We start from the raw sequence: 20,413 nt of genomic DNA on the forward strand, positions 1-20,413 counted from the left end.
CCGCTTTGTTTTTATGCGTACTGTAATCGCGTGGAAGAATTTCGTAATTTTATAAAGCCAAATTCAAATTGCTCACGATTAAAAAATTGAAAATTTTAGCATCCTCTTAAATGCATTTCAACTGCCCAAGGTGGTAGATTAATCGCCATTGACAGAACGCGCGGGCCGATTCAAGTATAATAAGCGAGAGCCGCTCGAGTAAAAATGATTTATACCGGGCGCGATGTGTCAACGAGATAGCGACGACGTGGATTGAATTCAGATGAGGCTTCCCGCGCGGCTCTAAGAAATTATACCCACTGTCCTTCGTGGAATCTCGCTCGTGATGTTCCTAAATTAGCCCGATCGCCGATCTCGATCGCGTCATTATCGTAGTAAACTCGTCCGTAAAGACGGTTTAGCAGTATTTTGTAATTCATTACGACCGTTCACATTTTTTTCGGATCATCGCAAATACGCGGCAGAACTTTTGCCCACTCTTTACGACAGCGGTCGAAGTGCACAGTTTTATGAAGGAAGCGGCGAAGAGTTACACCGCGAAATACAGCGAACTCTTTGAGTTATTAATTCCGCTTTAGTTAATTAAATCTCCAACTACCTCAAGTTTACACGAACGATAATTTGATAACGCACTCCGCGACGTTGGCGCATTTATCTTCTCGCTGGTGCTCGAGTGGAGAAAAAAAACCATACAAATGCAAATGCACGCGGAGATATCAGTCGTGTCTTATAAAATGTGGGATACAGTGTACAAATAACGTGACGCGGCGTGCTTTGCAAATGCCAGGGCGGTCATTTCAGCCTGCGAGGTGAGCGAACATTCCGACGGCGCGAATTATGTTAAGACCCGGCCCGAACTCGCGTACGCGTGTCGTACCCGCACAGATAAATAATTGCACCCGAGAAATTGCAATTAGAGCCGATAATTCTAGCGGCCGTAATCGGGGGGGGGGGCGATTGCGTTAGCGTAAGAACGCTGTCATCGAAGAAAGACGTAGAGCGTGACAAGGGGCCTAAGGCGCCAAGTGCATTGGCCACACTCACGTCCCGCGGCGCATGGAATGTCGGATCAAAGCGGACGATTCGTGAGAGGGGGATAAGAGAGAGGGGGGAAGAAAAAAAAAACAGGTGGAGACCCAGACGCAGGGCGAAAAATAAACCGCCGCGAAATTGTGCGTGCACGCACGCGGGCGCTACCGGACACGCATCTCGATGGAGAGACCCATTAAGCGGTCCACCTCGTGCCATCCCTCGCCCCCGCGTGGTCCTGCTTCGCCGCGCGTTTCTCGCCAATTCTTTCTCGCGTCGCGTTACGCTCGTCGACGTGACGTAGCGATTGTCGGTGCGGGACGTAAGGCACGGCGAAGATCATCTTGGGCTGTGCAAACGCGAAGGTGCGCGTCGAGCGACGCCGTAGGAAATATCAGCCTGGGATCTTGGCCGATCCGCATCGAGAGTACACAGGATCTCTTGGGAGTACACGGTTCTTGTCGGCAATACGCGCCCGTTCTTGTTGCCTTGTTAATCCCTCACTCGTCCGGAGCGAATCTCCGCTTGTTCTTCTTGAAAGCGATTTCCGTTTTTACCGCGTCTTGCGCGCGATATAAGACGCAGGAAAAATTATCGTGCGAGAGATAGGGAACGTTTTTTCAGCTCGCCGTCTCGTTAGCGTCGCACTCCCTGACAAGAACAAATATGAATTATCGACCTCTCGTTATAATTGGATGTTTAACACTTGGAAAAGTTCATAATGTCGCGTATCTAAACTTTCATTTTCCCACCGCACTCCCGTTCTCCGCGAGAGTAGATTCAGATAAAGTTTTATCGTTCGCGGAAAGTTCGACCCTGGCTCTCCAGTGTGTTCTCGATTTTGTTACTTGTATCTACAGCTGGGTTCGCGCCTTTTTACTCTTAACATCGTTACCCAAGTTCGAGAGCTAAATAAACTTTTTACCATCATTCTCCTGCTTCCATTCTTACATCTTTTTTTTTTGGCCAGTGTAAATTCTATTCCCAGAAGCTTTCACGCTATTAATAGCTAGTCGATGAGATTTTCAACATGTAGGAGAGCTTTTAACTGGAATATTTAGAGTCTGACGAATATATTTTTAGAGTTTGGCTGTTATTTACTTTTACGTTTCCGTTAATATCAAATCAATTCTATTATCTTATGATAAACAGTTCTTTTAATTTGTTTAATTGAAGTAAATGCTATCATCAAGGTATCCAATTTATCTCTACCCCTCAACGCTATGAAATCGTGAAAATTTTCAAAATACAACTGGAAAGTTGTGTATAAGCGACTGTCATGACGTTCGGCGATTACCATGACATGAAATGTCACCCCATCCTTTCTCTTTCGCGCGAGTATTGCGGCAATTTACCAGTGATCCGTATTATGTCATGGTTGAGTAATTCGCGCGCTTTAGATGACGTAATCCTTGCGGTAGGTTAGCCCTGTGTCACGGGGTCACCGGGAAAAAAGGCTCCGCTGAGGTTGCGCCCCAAGAAAGCGGCCGCGATGCCGACGGGGATCGAGTAATCGTGGCTAGGCGTATACTTCCAGAAACCCTTGTTGTGAACTTGCAACAGCGGTGCAATGGATTTCCACGAATTATATTGTACTTCTAACGAACGTTGCGTCGGCTATTGTCGCTTAGATTGCGACATCGATTTTGTAAAAGACCCATTGCAGAAATACTCGCGCTAATTCGATTAAAGCGCGGTGTCTTTGTTAAATTTATCAACGGTGTATTGCAAAAGAATTTAAATTAATACTAGGATCATATCGACGGATTTAATAGATTTCCTGTTATATCAATTTTATATTACAATTGAATTTCCAATACTTTCAGAGAAAGCTAATGAAGAATTCGTATCCCCTAATTACTATGTCGTTTCCTTATTCTGTAAAGAATCAAGCATATAAATTTATTTCACTTCGATTATAAACGCAGTTGGAAAATTTGTGTTAAATTTAACAGACATCACATGTCCCAAACGGTCCACACAAATTTTCCAACTGTGAATACTCGTAATATCTTCGAAATTGATCGAGCAATTAGCTCTAAATGGCGTGATGCGTTGGTAGAGAGAGAGAGGAATGTATTTAATGGATGATTCTTAACTCCCTCGTTGCAATTCGTACTCAAGAGCAGCGTCAGTCAACAATTTATGGCTGGCGGTTGTTCCTCTAACAAGCTCCTCGATTTCCCGCTCGCGGAATTATAGTTCACGCGGGCGCCCGCAGATATCCCAACACAAGAAGAATTTATTCGCGGCCTCAGCTGTTAGCTTTACGCGAATGTTTCTCATTGCCATTCAAATCTACAACGTTTTAACAACGTTTTGCTTAAGTAATTATGTATTTAAAACTGAGTCGATTAATTTAAGAGACTACAGTCGAAATGAATTATTACAATTCTGCTCCACTTAATGGTGTAAGTGGAATAATATAAATTTGAACGACAGGATTGGAATTAAAATAGCGTGTACTCGGATCACAATTTGAAACGCATATTAAAATACTTTCTTGTCAATTGCTATTACTGATTGTTTCACTATATCTGAACGCATGTTTTCCTCTAGAAGGCCGTGAGACACCGCTGTCACCACCGCCTCCCTCGAGCTCTTCGGTTCAGACTTCACCTCGTGGCCTGGGTTATACCTGTGGTCCTATAGATGGATCCTTGTACGCCGTGGTGCATCAGAGCGCTGCAGGAGGCGCCCGCGGCTCGCCACTGACGGTTTCTATGGACAGTGGCATAAGTAGTGCACCACCACAGAGACCCAGCCCACCCGAACTCGAGCCGGAAAATCAGGCTCACGGAGACCTCGATAAACTTCTTCATGATATGATGCTTACTGTCGAGGTAAATAGAGTTTGGCAATTACGCACAACTCGGGTAATTGCATTTGACGTTATGCCGAGAAATTAAGAGAACCAATAAAAAGCGTCCGCTGTTTATACTACATAAAATTCCTCTACAGTCTATGCCAGATCCTCCGACAGATGACTACAATCGCGATCGAGGTGAGAAGATGTACATCCAAGAACGCAGCTACAGCAGTCACGGCAGCAGCCATCCAACGTCCACTTATTCCACTTTGAAGGACTCCTACAGAAGTTACAGAGCTGGCAAAGAATCGAGTCCGCCCTACAATTCAAGCAGCAGCTACAGCACCCTGAAGAACGAGTACAGGGACTCGTCGAAGAGCATCGAGCATCGTGACTTCGAGTATCGCATGTCTCCGGATCGGAAGATATCCGAATCCTCCAACGACTCCTACAGGAAGCACGCGGACTCCTTCTCGCCGCCTGGCAACATCGACTTCATCGACGAGGACATCCCGTATCACGCCAGGCAGACCAGCCAGCCATTCTCGTACGGCGCTACTACAGACATGATAAAGCATCAGAAATTGTCGTCGCCTTCGCTAGTGAGAAAGGCGACCGCGCGGGGTATCGCGCCTGTCGTGGACTTCGAGGACATCCTTGGCGAGAATTCGAGAAGACCCATCAGCCCCCTCAGTCCCAACACTCCGGATCCGCCGCCGGAATTCGCAAACGGGCCCGTGAAGAGTGGATCTGATCACATCGATGCGTAAGTAACTCTCATAAAATTTACTTACAAAGTTCTTTTCATAGAGTTAAAATTTTTTAAATAAGATTCGGGTTGATTTTCATAGTTAAGTTCCGCTTGAGAAGCCAGTATTGTTCACGTGTAATTATTTTATCTGTTGTGAATAGTTAAGAATGTATCATTTACGAATGAGTACTTGTTTTAAATGTAAAGATGTGTTATGTAAAACGAAGCTTTATTTATGAATCAACCCGACGCTAAAAATAACGAAAATGTGGATAGTGAGAGCGTTGAGATATTTTCGTTTTGCTATAAATTACATCTGAAATGATGCCGCGCTTACGAAGCTTCATTTTATTCTCCCTGCAAGATATCATTAAGTACTCGCTTTTACCACTCTCTTTCTCTTAACATTTCCAAGAGAAATCACTCTTTTCGCGTGTCGCGACACACGATACCTACTGGTTTCGCGCTGTCAACGACCGAAAACGGTTTCCTCGTGGCGGATAAACAGCGTTGCGAAAGTAGATATTGGACTAGGTTTCCGCGGACGTCGGGCAAGGGAATCGCGACGAAGAGATAGACCCGTGCCTCTCTGGCAGAGTTTCCAGACGACCGTCGGCAGTGCGATGTCGCAATGCATCGTCCGAATCGGGCGCCGCAAAAGAACCTCGCTCGCGGAGGGAACGCTTAAGAAAATGAGCGAGCAAGAGAAAGGGAGAGGGAGAAAGGGAGAGTAGAAAGAATCACGAGTTGGCCGTGGACAATTAATAAATTGCCGAGCCATACGTGCCTACGACACCGTACCTTTTGCCGCGTAAGGTAAATGCGGTCGTCATGAGTCATTGTTCCTAACGCGAATAGAGAGATTTAGCACCGTAAGTACATCCCTCTGTTAACGGTCGATAGCGTGAATCACGTGGGATCTCACGATGCGAATTGCGAAACCAATAAAGCTATTCGATGCGGGGGATTAATTTATAGTAAAAAAACAACAGCGAGTAAAAACAAGATTTCATATGGATTTAATGCCGTTTCGTTCCTCGGGCTATTACATTTTATTTACAATCTTTTTTAGCAAACTAGAAATTCTGGAAATAAAATATTTATTCTCGAGGAGTTTTAATAAACGAGTGAAAACAGATCACATAAAAAAACTTATTCTAACAAAAATAGATTGACGCGGAATCGTTCGGTCAAACCGATTAGTCGGTTAACAATCATCTCATTATTTGCAAAAGTTTTACAACAATTTATTTGTTTCCAATTTAAAGCCTAACAGTTATTTGCAAACGGTTATTGAATTTGCATTATACTTTTTCTGTGCGCACATGTGTGTGTGCTCATGTATTGCTCATGGAATAAGAAGAAATGAAGTTCAATAGGCATGCATAATAATGTTTCGAAAAAGACTCGTTTGTTACATCCCTCCGTCGTAAATGTAAAGGCGCTTCATAAATGTACAGTCATTACGCCATTCACCTCGAAGTCATCAATTTTTTCTACACCCCGAGACTTTCGCGGCCCGGCCTCGCGCATTTCGCGAATGAGATCCGGCGCGTGAATGGAGGAGAAAGTATGCGCGATCGCGTAAAATAAATCTCTTAATCCGGTTCGGCGCGATTAAAGTAACACGTACCGATTCACGTGATTTATTTCTTTTATTGCGATACCATTGAAATGCATTAAATTAAGAAGCCGAACGTTACTGTTGCACGAATTTTTTTCTCTTTGGACACGATTTTGCAATCTTCTATATGTCTGGGAAAATAGACTTTAATATATATTTTTAATTATTATTACATTAAAATGTTTTAGTTGATTAAAAATGACTTCGAAAGTGCGCGTATAATTTAACTTTCCTTCTTATGAATCTTTTCTTTTAACTCTTATCTTCAACACAGCAATATTGTGTATTTATTATACATTCACATCGAGTATTATTCAATTTCTACAAAAGCTCATATTTAAAAATCTTTAATTCTCTACCGTTTCTCTTTTTAATTATTCACCCGAAGGGAGTGTAAAGCTTTTATAAAAGATGAGTTATGTAGGGTTGACGATAGCTCGTCGGGTTCGTCGAACCAAATATCCGTACCGTAAAATTCGCGTCGTACTGCGCAGCACGGAACGCCGTGAAAATAAACGCGCGACTTCCCCTCGCGAGCGGAACGGTTTTGCGTTGCGCGCGAGTAACCGCGAGATTTCGTGCGGTTATTTACGAAGAGACGTTTCGACCTGGAGAGGAAACAGACGACGTTTACGATCGAGAGGATCAACGAACGTTCGGCAGGTCCGCTTTCTCACGAGTGGAAGAAACGTAACGTCTCAAGCGCGATGACATCGGTGAGATTCTCACTGTATCCGCTGTGACTTTTGTTCAAATAAAACGGGACGCGTAATTAATGTCGTTTGTTACTCAATGAACATATTTCAGAGCCCTTAGGGGTTGCGACATCGCGACCGTGTCGTCGGGGAAAAATATGATGGAACTTAAGACACCGAAGGACCGGTATTTCGGGATGCAGCGCGAACGCGTTCTCTGACATAATTATAAATATAGAACGGACGAGAGAGACGTGCTAAATCAGCCCTGTAAAACCATGAAAACATCTCATTCTGCCTCCACCACATTTGTCTTCATTTATTTTACCTACATTTGATATATCGGGCTGGTGCCGGGCTAATATCATAAATGCTTCCTGCTCGAAATAAAGTTATCTTTCGTCAACATGTTACATCATAATTAATATTACGCTAGTTTCTCCCATTTCTGCTATAATTCTTCTTCGTCCTCGTATAGAGGCTTAAAGCCTGTTTTATCCAGTTCGTTCTGGTACTTTGAGCATTCGGTTTCACTGTTTTTGGTGGGCTGCTTAAACTTTGCCGAAGGAAACCTCCAATCTGGAGGCTATACCCCCTAAAAGGGATGATATGTGTAGCAGGATACTCTCGGTGATTGCCATTTCCCTTCGGGGACTCCGAAAAAAACCGGCGGTGTTCGTGGACTCGAACTCGGATCTTTTCGTTCATTGGTTTACTAAGCGGCGCATATTTCTCTGCGCCACACTGGCCACATAATTCTCTACTGCTATAATTCTTTACTGCTAAATTAAGCAAATAACGTTAATATTGTAGAGATAACTTAACTCAAACTTATTCTCGTATTTGCAGGATTTTATTATTTTTATTATAGTTATTGTTTTTTTCCTGCAGTGTTACTGCCTTTCCTTTTTTACGTTATCGAGTACATTACACCGAAATGTCCCTTTTTATCTGCTCTCCCGACATAACTCCGGAAACAGCATGCGGAGAAACGACATTCGGAAGCAGTAGTCATTGGAAGAAGCGAGGGATATGAGCACAAAAGCCGCGCGTATAATTTTCTTCGCAGACTCGAGCGCGCATCGTCCTTTTTTGATGGCCGCGACTTTCATATCTCGTGGTTCAAACTTTTCTATTGCACACGGAAATCCTTCTCGTCCGCGTAAAAATGTCGCTGACGGACGTAACGTGTTAACAACGTTCTTCGCCAGACTTTTGCATATTCATGTACTTTTAGTGCAACTTTGCAAATTACTACGTTAGACAAAGCTGCGAGTGGCGGGAGCGGTAAGCGATAACCGGCAGGACAATGTAGAAAAAAGACTTATTTGCCATATCAGTTCTCGCACATCTGTTATTAGTGCGTAGCACGAAGAAATATATTTCTCTCTTATAAATAAAATAATTAAAACGCAACAGTTAAATAACGATATGGAGCAAACAATTCAGACATGGAAAGGATAAAATTATATGATAAACCTTGGTCTAATTCCTTCCAGTAAGCAACGAGACCCGCGCGTCTCGTAAATTAACGAGCTTCATTTTTTTTATTTTCTTGATAACGAAGAGCTCGGTTCAATTTAAAATTTGCCCACGGGGCGAATTTACACGCGTTGCGTCGTTGCGCAGATGAGATCTCGACGGGCATGCACGCGCAATTGCGTTTTATGGCACGCTTGATTTGCGTGCAAGCCGGTCATCTGTTACAATTACTATTGATAAGCGGCGGGCACGTACGCTGCGACCAATTCGCTATCAACAATTTAGGATTAACAATTTGGGTTACGCGCGTAGGATACTAAATGATAACACGATAAGATTCGATCAATAACGGTTTCTCACAGCCTGCAATTCAAAGTGGCGAATTACATCGAACGGATAAAAATGTAAAGTGAACTTGAAGCTAGACGCCGTAAACGCGCGCCGTGGAACGGTCGAAGCTGTATAAACAAACCAACGGAGATAGAACGCCGCTTGATATTCGTCATGAATAATAGAAAAGACGCAGTATTCCGTTTCGCTCCGCTTTAATAATACAACGTATCGAGTTTGGATTCGAAGAAACACAAGCCAATATTTCAATCAATGATACATTTAAAATAAACGCGGATATTCGCGAGAGATTCAGCGAAACGGTCAAGGTTGATTCCCCAAACTCTTTCATATTTCATGTTATTAAAGTCGCTCTCTGCATTTGTTACCCCAAGACACGAAGTTGTTGCACGTCTTTATACATGCAATTTTATGCATCGCGATGGATTATTTTTCTCACGGCAAAGCACACAAAGGAAAAACGGTTTTATGCGATTTCCCGGAGCTTCAAACTACTGAACAGCTTTGTAAAGCATCGAAATCTTTTAAACTAACAGTATGAATATATATGAATTGTTGCGAGTTCCTTTATGCTTGTTCAATAACTTTTGATATAAGAATGATAGGATTTTATGCTACATCGTTCGCCAACGGCGAACTCAAAGATCTGACACGATGAATTGTTGCGAGTTTCTTTATACTTTTTCAACAACTTTCGCTATAAGAATGATCGAATTTTATGTTGCATCGTTCGCCAACGGCGAATTGAAAGATCTAAGACGACGAACAGTTAAATTAATGCCCTTTTCATGCGACAAGTGTTCACTCGCGAGTCGCAGTTTACAACCCTCTCGGGGGGGTTGTGCGCGTTCGGGCGAGCATAAATTTCGTTATTGGAAAAAAGAAATCCAGAAATCCTCTGTGACTTACGCTGATTGGCCGCACAGGCCGTCGTTTATTATCTCGAAGAACGGTTGGATGTAACGCGTTCTACGGAGCCACGAGTCGATGGCCCAGGGCGACCTCATCGATCAGGGTGTAATTATCGACGTCTATCGCGGTAGGAGGTCCAGAATCCGGCGTAGTAGAATTCCGCGAGTCTATTCGCGAAGGTGCACCGTCGGGCCTTTGTTACCGGAGTTGCGGTCTCGCATTCCCTACGAAAGCAGCGTACCTTCTCACATTTTAATTTATACGCCGTGTATACTCGACAAGTCCCTATTGCGAGATATAAAAGCGAGAAACGTCGCAATTACTCGGCGTTGTTTACGCTAGAAAATGTATATTTTCATAACAATAATTAAGCTCTCAGTCGACCATAACTGGCAACATGTTTTTAACACGGACAATTTATTGCGAAAAATATTACCTCGGCCAGGGTTCGAACCTGGACCCTCCCTACACTCTAGGCGGGCGTCTCGCCAATTCGACCACTGAGGCGCGCGGTAATATTTGTCGCAATAAGCAGTACTCATGATGACATCTTCGCGTTTATTATTCAACTAGAACTGCGGCTATGGTCGATTGAAAGCTTAATTATTGTTAGTCATGTACTGGCGTCAAATAATTCTTGATGTTATATTTTCATTTAGTCAGTAATAAATGTCGGGCCGGAAAACTCGGTCTATCGATGATCGACAATTTCTAACGAGGGCAATTTCCTGGAGGGTTTTTTTTAAGCGGTTGTCTATATTTAATAAAATAATTCTAGTGTCTTATCTTTGCGTGACATACTTGACAGAAAGACATGAAAGAAATCGTGATAAGATAATTCCATTTCTTCTGTTATCGTTCAGTTTGTCGTGGCTGAGACAGCAGCAATTGAAACTCGCCGCCAGGAGAGATGAAAGGAGCCCCGGCAAGCTTTGGCGACAAGAGACCGGAAACCGTGTCATCGGCGAGCTCAGGAGCTTGCAGAGAGGGAGATTGAGACACGACGGTTACGCGAGCGATTCGGCAGTTCTCGACGATGATGACGATGGCTGGGGAGCAAGTTCTTTTTCTGGACAGGTAAGAGGTCATTAGAGGTTGTTGGGGAGAAGGGCCGGACGTTGGTTGGTTGAAAAAAATTTAACCCAAACTCAAAATTAAATTAAATGTTTTACGTAAATTTTTCACGACGAAGCAAAGATAAAGATAGCAAAATATTTAATACAACACATAGAGACTTTCTTTTGCGAAATTGTTAATCCTAGAATGCAAGTATGACATGGCAGGCATTGCAGAACCGTACACTGACAAAAAATATTTTTTAAACGAAGTAAATAGATTTACTTAAAAGAATTGTTTTATACTGGAATAAATAAAAATATCAAATTGCAAGTAAATCTGTGTATTATATTAAATAAATTAATTTAAATCATTACATTTTTTACATTCAAATAAAGATTTCATGGGATATAGAACACTCTTGAGTAATATTCATTAAATAAAATAATTGTTTTTGTTAAACATAAATCCAATTTTCTCCGCTGTGAAAATTACATCTTAGTAAACATTTGATAGAATTAAAATTAAAGTTTTTAATTTTAAATTATCTATTCTTTGCCATTTAATAAATAAGCTATTAGGAGCCACCTAATGAATAATTTTCTTGAGTAAGGTAATATTTTTTTATTAAGACATTTTTTATCCGTGTACTTAGTGAAAGATTAATGTTCACATTTTGGCCGTTTACTATTAAGCTTCTGTATTTGTGTAGCATCTAAAACTTTGCCTGTACAAACGCGATCTGTAACTTTCTCGCAACTTACTGATATAACAAGCCACCTATGATTTGGCAGGCAATATTTACTAAAGCGAAAGACAAATGGCGCATTCTGGGATTAACTTTGTTGACATTTACCATTTATCGATTAGCCGTCGTCGAGAGCTGTTCCGTACACCTCCGCACCAGCTAGTCCTCTACTTCCGCAGAGATCGAGCAGCCGGAAGTATAACGGCAATGCCGGAAACGGTGTCCTCGGCAGACCGCGAGCGGAGAGTATGAACGAGCGGCCGTTCGTATCTGTAAAGCGTGCTTACGAGTATCGCAAGTACAACGACAGTCAGGTGAGTACACGCGATGCCTTTAGGCGTGTTCCGCGCACCCCTTGCTCATTAGATCGCTGGAATTATGCGCGCCGTCGTTTCGAATGTTCAAAGTTGCACATTACGATTGCATATAAGGAACCGGCAAATAATTGTACTTAAGCAAATCGACATGACATGCCCCAGAAATTTCAATGAAACGTCCCATACGCAGATGCCTGATTTTATCTTAACGGTAGTTTGCGTTCAATTTGCCGTGAATTTGATATTTCTTGCCAATTATTACAAAACTAATTGACGAGTTGAATTGGCCGACGAGTGAGGATAATATCGGACAAAATAAGTAGCTATTCACGTGGAGTTCGGAACGGTGGTACGATCGACCTCGCTTTGCGCCAATAAGACGGCGGCGGCACGAACGCTACAATTTAGGCTCCATAGATAACAAGCTAGGGAAACTCCTCCAACAACGCTATACCTTATAGAAATACTGTATAGTGTAGACCCTAAATGGCTAGAAACTGCCCTCCTAAAGCGTAGACCGTAAGGCGATTACCTATCCGAGATAGAAATCCCCCTTAATCCTTTTTCGTGTTATACTTTCGATGCATTTGCGAGGGAAAAAAAAGCTAGAATTACGCAATAAAGCATTCGCTGCTGTACTGACTTAGCTATTTAGGTGCCATGTAATTTCGTTTCACGATTCATCATTTTGCACAGCGACGGACTGAACGGTTGCAACGCGCTTTTTTAATGAGTTAAGGAACGTGCAGATTCAGGTTTACGTTCCGAAACATTTCTTCCTCGACCAAGTTTACTCGAGAAATAGATCGGAAAACGCTCAAAATGGTTTCGGAGAAGAGGTCTTGGAACGTATCCCTGAGTCTAAATGCACGTTTCTAAATTCATTCAAAAAAAGTGTTGCATTTACGCAAGAAGTGTACAACGGAACTGTACAATGAAACACGTGTGTCGTGAATTGCAAATGAAATTATTTAGCTGTTATGTAATTTCGTTTCTTTCTTGGGTACGCGCATGCTTTCGCGATTTTAAACAAAACTGTTTGCGAAATACGGAGCTGTGTAGCATTATCGAAAGAATCGTTCTCCTTATCGTTATCGTTACGCGCGAACAATTCCCAGCTGACGCGGTAGCTGCGTCGCGGCTAGGCCGCGTTAGCTCGCGCCATTAATTAGCCCGCGCAATTAATTAACAACGATTTGGGCTTAAGGCCTCGCTAGCGCGGGTAATCGAGGGCGCATAGCACCGAAAGGATTAAACGCTCTTAGTTCGCCGGCATGTAGCATAGCGCTTGGCTTGCATTCCAGAGCCCTCCGACATCCCCTCGCTCAGCCTTAGCGGCCGCGCCACCCTTAGGGTTCGCGGCGAGCCAGCAATTGAGTTCCAGTAACGTCGAAAGACCGCAACAACATCAGCAACAGCCGCCGCGGCCGGAGTCGCGCAGCGACAGTTTCGTGCGCGCGGACGCATTGCTGCGCGAGCATCGCCACCATCAGTTGCAACCATCAGGTGTCATCAATAGCAACGACCATCCCGAGCGGAAGCAGGTGGCCGTCGGTCAAGAATACGCGGCGTCTGGGCGAAACGCGCGGTCCGACCCGAGGGGTCGCGTTGCTTATCAGAGCGTCGGGAGTTACAGCTCGGCCAGCAGCAACGACCAGGTGGACGGCGGATTGCTGGCGGTGGTCGATCAGCCTGACCCTCTCGTGAGCCTCATTCAGACTCTAGCCGAGATCTCGCCGGTTCGCGCGTCCCCGAGCATGACAAAAACCGAGGGCGAGCATCCGGCCGGCAGCAATGCGATAGCAGCCGCTGTAATATCCGCCAGTGTGCCTAGCAACAATGTCACTAATCGCTCCCCTAACCAGTCGCCAAAAGCATGGCAGAATTGCACCCAGGTTTGTCACCAGCCCCTCACGCAAGTCCCGCGCGTCCACGCGTAGTAATCACTTCATAACATGCACTTGCCATAGTTTTCTTCAAGCGTGTTGCCGATGCGTTAGTCGCTGATTAAAATTCAACATTAGTCTCGGTATTCCAAGCTTGTCCAGCACGCCTCGCTTGACTGGTAGCGCGTAGACCGACGTGGAAAGCGTCGATGTTGGTCGCTAATCGGTATCTCGTCACCTCGTTACGCCCCGTCGAGTCGCGCCTCCGAGTGTGTAATTAAAATAATGGTCGTTGAATTTCGCACAGCCGCACAATGACTCGGCGTCATCGTGGACCGAGAGGAGCGTCAGCCCCGGGAGCGTGGTTGTCAGCGGTGCCTCGCGACCGCAGACGCCGGCGTTTCCGGTCCATCCGCGGACGCCGTACGTCAATAATGCGTCGCCGACGGTGACGTTTGCCAGCGATCGTACCTACGTGACGTCCAACAACAGCTACAATGTCAGCAACAACAACAACAACGAGGCTGGCGGGAATAATAACAATAACATCGGGAACTACGGCGCCGAACGAACGATATATATCGAGGAACGAAGGGAAGCCTCGAAGGAGACGGGGCTTCCACCCAAGAGTCCGACAACACAGCGGTGAGTTTCGCTCTCCGTTCAAAATCTACTTTTCTATTTTGTACACGTAATCGCGTGAAATTGAAGAAATTGAAGATCTTCCAGGATTTTTTTCACGACACTGAAAAATTTCAGTCTAAAGCCTGTATCGGAGCTGCGATACCCGCTCGTTCGCAGTATATTGAACATTTTATAAATTTGATAAAACTATCTCATACCAAGCCGTGCGTAGAAGCTTTTCCCCCGAACACGATGGAAGATCGCAGAGCGACAGTAATGATGACGAAGAATGATATTCGTGATTCTAGACGCTTGAGTTTCCCGGCAAGCGGGCCGCTTAAACAAACGCATAACAAACGATGGCCGCTCACTAACCAATCGGCGTCGTTCGACTATAGGTAATATACATGAAGAATCGAGCGAGTGATCGTAATTGGACATGCAATTAACGGCTTTAGAATTAATCACAGCGATGGAGAACGTCGCGACCAAATGTGCACCATGAATGTTTTGTGTCGTGTTACTAATCGCGCGCGTTGACATGCCCGGAATGCATCCCACATCATATCGTAGATGATAAGTCGCTTCTTCACACGGCGTTACATAAATTGAAAACACTCCCACGTCGAATTGGTTTCCCTCGTGTCTCTTAATCTGAATAACGTTTGGTTTTACGTAACTTATGTAATTGGCCTGGTCTGCAATGAATTAGTCAGAACCCGGAACTATAAGTCGATCTTTTTTCTCTCTGGGTGAGAGAAAACGGACCGTCCGCCCTTCAGTTCCGACTTTCGACCAACAAATCACTGCAGGCTTCGTCCAGCATTACTGGGTACTTGCATCTTTCGTGTTTATCGTTGTTATAAATTATAAACGTTTAATTATACGTGGATTATTCAAGAACCATTGCTTTACATCCACGCGGTTGTGATAGGAAAGTTAGCATACACGATGGCATCATGATCATACATCGCGGCCACGTACGCCGGCCATATGTGTGTTGCACCCTCGAACTAACAAGAACCTCGCGCTTACTTGCATCGTGTGTCACAGAAACTTCTCGCAGAGCAAGTATGTTATATCGGCGAGATAAACTTTGTTATTGGAGAACCGAAGTAACATTTCCGGCTTTCTCACTGAGAATTCCTCGAGGAAAAAATTCCCTTCTATCCATCCCTCTCCTCCCCCCCGCTTCTCGCTAGAAACGTTCGCCCCGTTTAACTTAGGGGCACTTCTTCCGCCTCCAAATTTTTGTTTCCACAATGTGTATCACCCTTTTCCGGTATTTTCCACACCGATGTATAGCACTGTGCACGTGAGTCGACCGACATACATCTGCCTGCACGGAAATGTCGGTAAATTTTCGCGGAATATCTTCTAACATTGCGTTCGGTTGCTCCTTTTCCAGTAAGGACCGACCTGTTTCTCCTGTAAGCGAATCGACGATGCCGCAGGCTGTTTCGCGTAGCCCTGGTACACCGACCCACGTTGAATTTGCCCAAAGCCCCAAGGTAAGCATTACGATATTACGTTACGCGCTCATATTGTCATCGTTATTTCAATCCCATCGCGATGACAGAGTAACGGGAATACACTTAATGCTTTTGCGCTTTAATGGCACTAGACTTTCATTGAAATTTTTAATTTGAAACAATATGACTTTTGGCCGAACTTTTAATTGAACTTTTCTGTCGAGACATAATTCGGATACAGCGATTGAAATGGAACATTAGAAATTATACATACATCGGTAACTTTATGTTGGAGATAAGATTTTAATTATATGCAGAAAAGTATATCTTTATAATAATCAATTCCTATTCCGGCTCTTGCAGAGTGCTACGTCATACACGTCGATCAACAGCGGTGGCCAATCCTCGCCGCAAGTTCAATATTATAGCTCGAGACGTTCTAGCGTTCACTCCAACACCGAGCCCCAGGAGGTAGCCGATGCTAATGTAAAATTCGTACGCGATACCAGCAAAATCTGGTACAAACCCAATATATCGCGGGAGCAAGGTAATTGTTCAGTCTGAAATCTTGTCGAATGACGTTTCTATTTATTATCGTTAAACGTTATGAAACTTCTTCTAGCAATCTCGATGCTGAAGGATGCGACACCCGGCACATTCGTCGTGCGAGACAGCAACTCGTTCCCAGGCGCCTTCGGTCTGGCATTGAAAGTAGCTACGCCACCCCCTGGTGCGCCTAGCAGCCCACGAGACCCCTCGAGCGAGCTTGTTAGGCACTTTTTGATCGAACCAACGTCGCGCGGCGTCAGACTAAAGGGATGCGCGAACGAACCTGTCTTCAGCTCGCTGTCGGCATTGGTTTATCAGCACAGTTTGATGGCCATGGCATTACCTTGCCAACTGCTGCTACCCGAGCCGGAAGCAGCTGCCAGAGCTCTGGACTCCCCCGGTACCAATAGCACTCAGCAGCTTCTCGCTCAAGGAGCAGGTAATTAATACATTCTCGCGTTAATTGACACGAAAGACACGATAAAAAGAGGATCTCATACTTGAATTAAAGTTTAAAATTCTCAAACATTCCTATTTAAAGTAGATTCGATTAACTGCGTAAGAGGAACTGCAAATTTGATTATTACTAATGTATTTTCAAAGTTTTAAATATGCAGTAATTTTACTTATAAGTCTCTTTCGATTCATTGAAAAAGGGAAACGTTCTCTTCTAAGCGTTTGAAATATGTTTCTTTACAGCTTGCAACGTTTTATATCTCTTTACAATTGACACGGAGTCATTGACTGGGCCACAGGCCATCAAGAAAGCTATCACCAATCTATTCGAGCAAAAACCTTTGCCGGTGGCCACAATTGTTCACTTCAAAGTCTCCACGCAGGGCATTACTTTGACTGACAATGCGAGAAAGCTATTCTTCCGTCGACATTATCCCACAAATAACATAAGTTATTGCGGATTGGACACCGAAGAACGCACGTGGGAGTTCACCAGCGAAGATACCGGAAGATCACTTAGCGCTCAGTAAGTGTTTAAATTTATATACAATCCTTGTAAATTGAGAAACAATGTGTAACGTAGCATAAATCTGTGTGCTATATTATAATGTAATAATATATTTAAATGTTTTATGATCTGAATTGTAGCAGTGGAGAAATTTAATTTTATGAATTATTATATTTACCTTATAATCTTTTGTAAATTTGTGTGTGTGCAGAAAAGAAAACTGTAATTCTACATTCCAAGAGATGCGATAAATTATTTTAAATATGAAGAGAATTCGATTTTAATATTTTTTCATTACGTTAAATTAAATTAAATTCGCTTATCATTTCTCTTTCCAGTCGCTGCTTCGGCTTCGTGGCGAGAAAGCCCGCTCACAAGTCGGACAATCAGTGCCACGTGTTTGCCGAGCTGGAGCCAGAGCAGCCTGCCACGGCAATCGTAAATTTCGTGAACAAAGTCATGATGGGAAGCTCCATCGCCAAAGCCAACATTGTTTAAGAATTGCTACTCGCTCGCCACAATCGCCAAGACTAACGGGCACAAACATCATCGCGAATTTGTTGACGGTTTCGCCGTTTACGATTCATACTGACACATATCTGTAACGCAAAAAGAAAAATGCAAAGTCCAAATAAGAACGAAGAGACTGAGAAGTCTCGGGATAACGGGCCGAATGGTCGATATAATCGATTGATGAAATCGTTATTCCGCTGACACGCTGAGGACACACGCGCGGAGGATTCTTGTAAAGGATCCGCTGGAAATGGCTACGCGAATTAATCATTATCCATTAACCGACTACTCGTAATAAGTCTTCGTGCATTTCGTAGCGTCGAGTCAGTAGAACATTCATGTTGCAAACAGTAGGAACGACATAATTATCGATAATGCTGGGGAAAAAGTCGAGGAGCACTTTGGAAGAGAGGAACGAGGGGAACGAGAGGCGACACGTGAATCGATTCCATCCTCGCGTCAATATGCAGTCGAGATAAGAAAGTTGTTGTTATGATTATCGTTACTGTTGTGATTTAACGTAGCGAATAGCAAAGATATAACGGATGGTCAGGTAGGGTACGGTGGTAAAATGACTGCACTGGAAAAATTTTATATGTGTAATAAATTAATTTGATGTTATTTAAAAAATTATTATAAAATGATGACTATTCTGCGCTCTTATTAATAACAAGTATAATTACAATTCCGCGTGCACTTGCGATTTAGTGGTTATTCAAGCGTTTCAAGTCTCACACAGATGCGTCTCGGCGAAATATTTAAATATGGTTTCCGCTCTCTTCCCTTTCTTCGCGTAATTTAGTATATATTTTACAGGAGATTCTTTAGCAAACTTTCAAATTTCCTGATTTCGCCACCTGCCCCCACTTATAATACGATCGATCAGCCGCACGCAAACTTACCGATAGCTCGTAGTCATAGTTGAAGAGAATCAACCGTGCTCTTCGCGCGATCTACGAAGAGCACCGAGCATTCGAAACGAGCGTATCTCGCGCGTTCACTGAGTGCGCTTTCGATTTCGGAGAGCACCTATACATTGCACGTATAAATATGCATACATTTCCATATGCATAACATTACACACCACATACACGTAACTATCAACACTAATAATAACAAAATCTGTGCTCGCGCTTTAATAACAATTTTCACTACGTGATTTAGTCTTCAAAGAGCATCTTTTAATTCCGTTTTATTAAAAAGAACGATTTTATTATGGGATTAATAGTAAGATGAAAAATGATAGAAATTGCATAATTACAAAATAATAGGAATCTGTAATTATTACAGTTGAATTTTTCTATTTCTAATTTTTGAAGAAACACCCACGATACGACTTAAATAAGAAATGGATCCTTCAATAACGCGCGAGCATATATAAATTCATATATTATCACGTTATACTTGAGACTCTCGAGTAATGTTTGACAGAGAATGTTACGTCATTTGCAGAGTATATACATATACATAAACACGTACACGCATGAATAAAATCCCCGTGTCATGCTCCCTCGCGAGGTATGAAAGAATGACGATTATAAATAACTGTAAATACGCCACGAGACAGTGTCGCCTTAAAAGAAGGCCTCGAGGGGACACCTTGCGAGAGACCGTCGCGAGATGAATGACGACAGTCCGCGACTTGTGGAAGAAGCAATGCTGACAGGATCAGATCGAGAGTCACACAGGCCGGGATGAATAACGCTATTTGAGGAGTGTACACGTGACAAGGCAGTATCGCGCGTATTCTTTCGGTGAACCCATAGATTCTTGCCATTTCGGGCTCGTGTACCGTCGAGAGCTCGCTTCCGAGGAGCGCGTCTCGACGGGCGCGACGATGAGCAGTCAATTATTACGATCGAATCGATTATATTGTAATTACGACAATATGACGGCACGAAGGGACCGCCGGTGCCTGCAACGGCTGTGGCCCTCCCTTCGACGTCGTCGACTTCTTCGTTTACTTTCGCGGTCCCTTCTACTTTTGTCTTCCGAACGAAGGTCGGTCGAGGCTTCGGCGTTTCCACCGTTCTCTGCGAATTCCTCCGCGATCGAGAGAGGGAGGACCCGTAGTTACGCAATGTGCTAGTCAAAATTCGTACTGTATATTCGACGGTCAAGAAATAGGCGTTAACAGTAACCTGGGGAGGCCTTTTCGGGTATGCTTGGACCCTCAACGGCGGCGAGCGCGAGGTATATCGCTTCGCGCTACGACTCGACGTAGAGTGAGCGTAATGCGCTTCGTTTTGTGGATGATGGGCTCGAAACGACACCTCGAAACACATAGAGACGATTGGGTGCCGCTGAAAGGATTAAGGGCCCGCTTGAGAGAACCGACCGTGTCTTTTTTTTTTCTGCGTTCTTTCTTCTCTTCGTCGTCCGTCTGCCCTTTCTTCTCCGTCTAGATTTCCTTTCGTACGCGCCCGAACCCGACTAACAGCGTAACATTAATTTAACATTCAGTCATTATAATTATTATTAATATTATTATACTTGTTTACGCTCTATTATATTCTGTGTACGTTTGCGCAATAATTGTATCATTGCGTGCCGCATGGGTACGCGCGTATAGTTGTAACAATAATAAATCATATTCACAGCGCGTTTGGATTTGAATATATCCATTCCGTT

At 43.7% G+C, this 20,413-nt stretch overlaps 1 protein-coding gene across 9 annotated transcripts in view; it reads left to right on the forward strand.

Annotated features, from left to right (window-relative positions):
• The window catches only part of LOC105569207 (tensin-3), a 196,057-nt gene extending 175,673 nt beyond the window's left edge, over positions 1-20,384 (forward strand). For 6 of the 9 annotated variants that reach the window (XM_012025450.1, XM_012025453.1, XM_012025452.1 and 3 more), the window contains 12 exons: positions 3,589-3,872; positions 3,991-4,604; positions 10,517-10,730; positions 11,580-11,771; positions 13,079-13,669; positions 13,968-14,305; positions 14,593-14,682; positions 15,693-15,795; positions 16,120-16,303; positions 16,379-16,744; positions 17,005-17,287; positions 17,608-20,384. In XM_012025450.1, the coding sequence (XP_011880840.1) occupies positions 3,589-3,872; positions 3,991-4,604; positions 10,517-10,730; positions 11,580-11,771; positions 13,079-13,669; positions 13,968-14,305; positions 14,593-14,682; positions 15,693-15,795; positions 16,120-16,303; positions 16,379-16,744; positions 17,005-17,287; positions 17,608-17,767 (3,419 nt within the window). In that variant the 3' untranslated portion in view covers positions 17,768-20,384. The remainder of the gene's footprint in view (positions 1-3,588; positions 3,873-3,990; positions 4,605-10,516; positions 10,731-11,579; positions 11,772-13,078; positions 13,670-13,967; positions 14,306-14,592; positions 14,683-15,692; positions 15,796-16,119; positions 16,304-16,378; positions 16,745-17,004; positions 17,288-17,607) is intronic. The other 3 variants (XM_012025451.1, XM_012025456.1, XM_012025458.1) reach the window with 3 other exon arrangements.
• Positions 20,385-20,413: the final 29 nt, after the last annotated feature.

This window comes from Vollenhovia emeryi, unplaced genomic scaffold (assembly GCF_000949405.1).
Source record: "Vollenhovia emeryi isolate VEMERY1.0 unplaced genomic scaffold, V.emery_V1.0 DF939125.1, whole genome shotgun sequence".
In the NCBI taxonomy this organism is placed as follows: Eukaryota; Metazoa; Arthropoda; class Insecta; order Hymenoptera; family Formicidae; genus Vollenhovia; species Vollenhovia emeryi.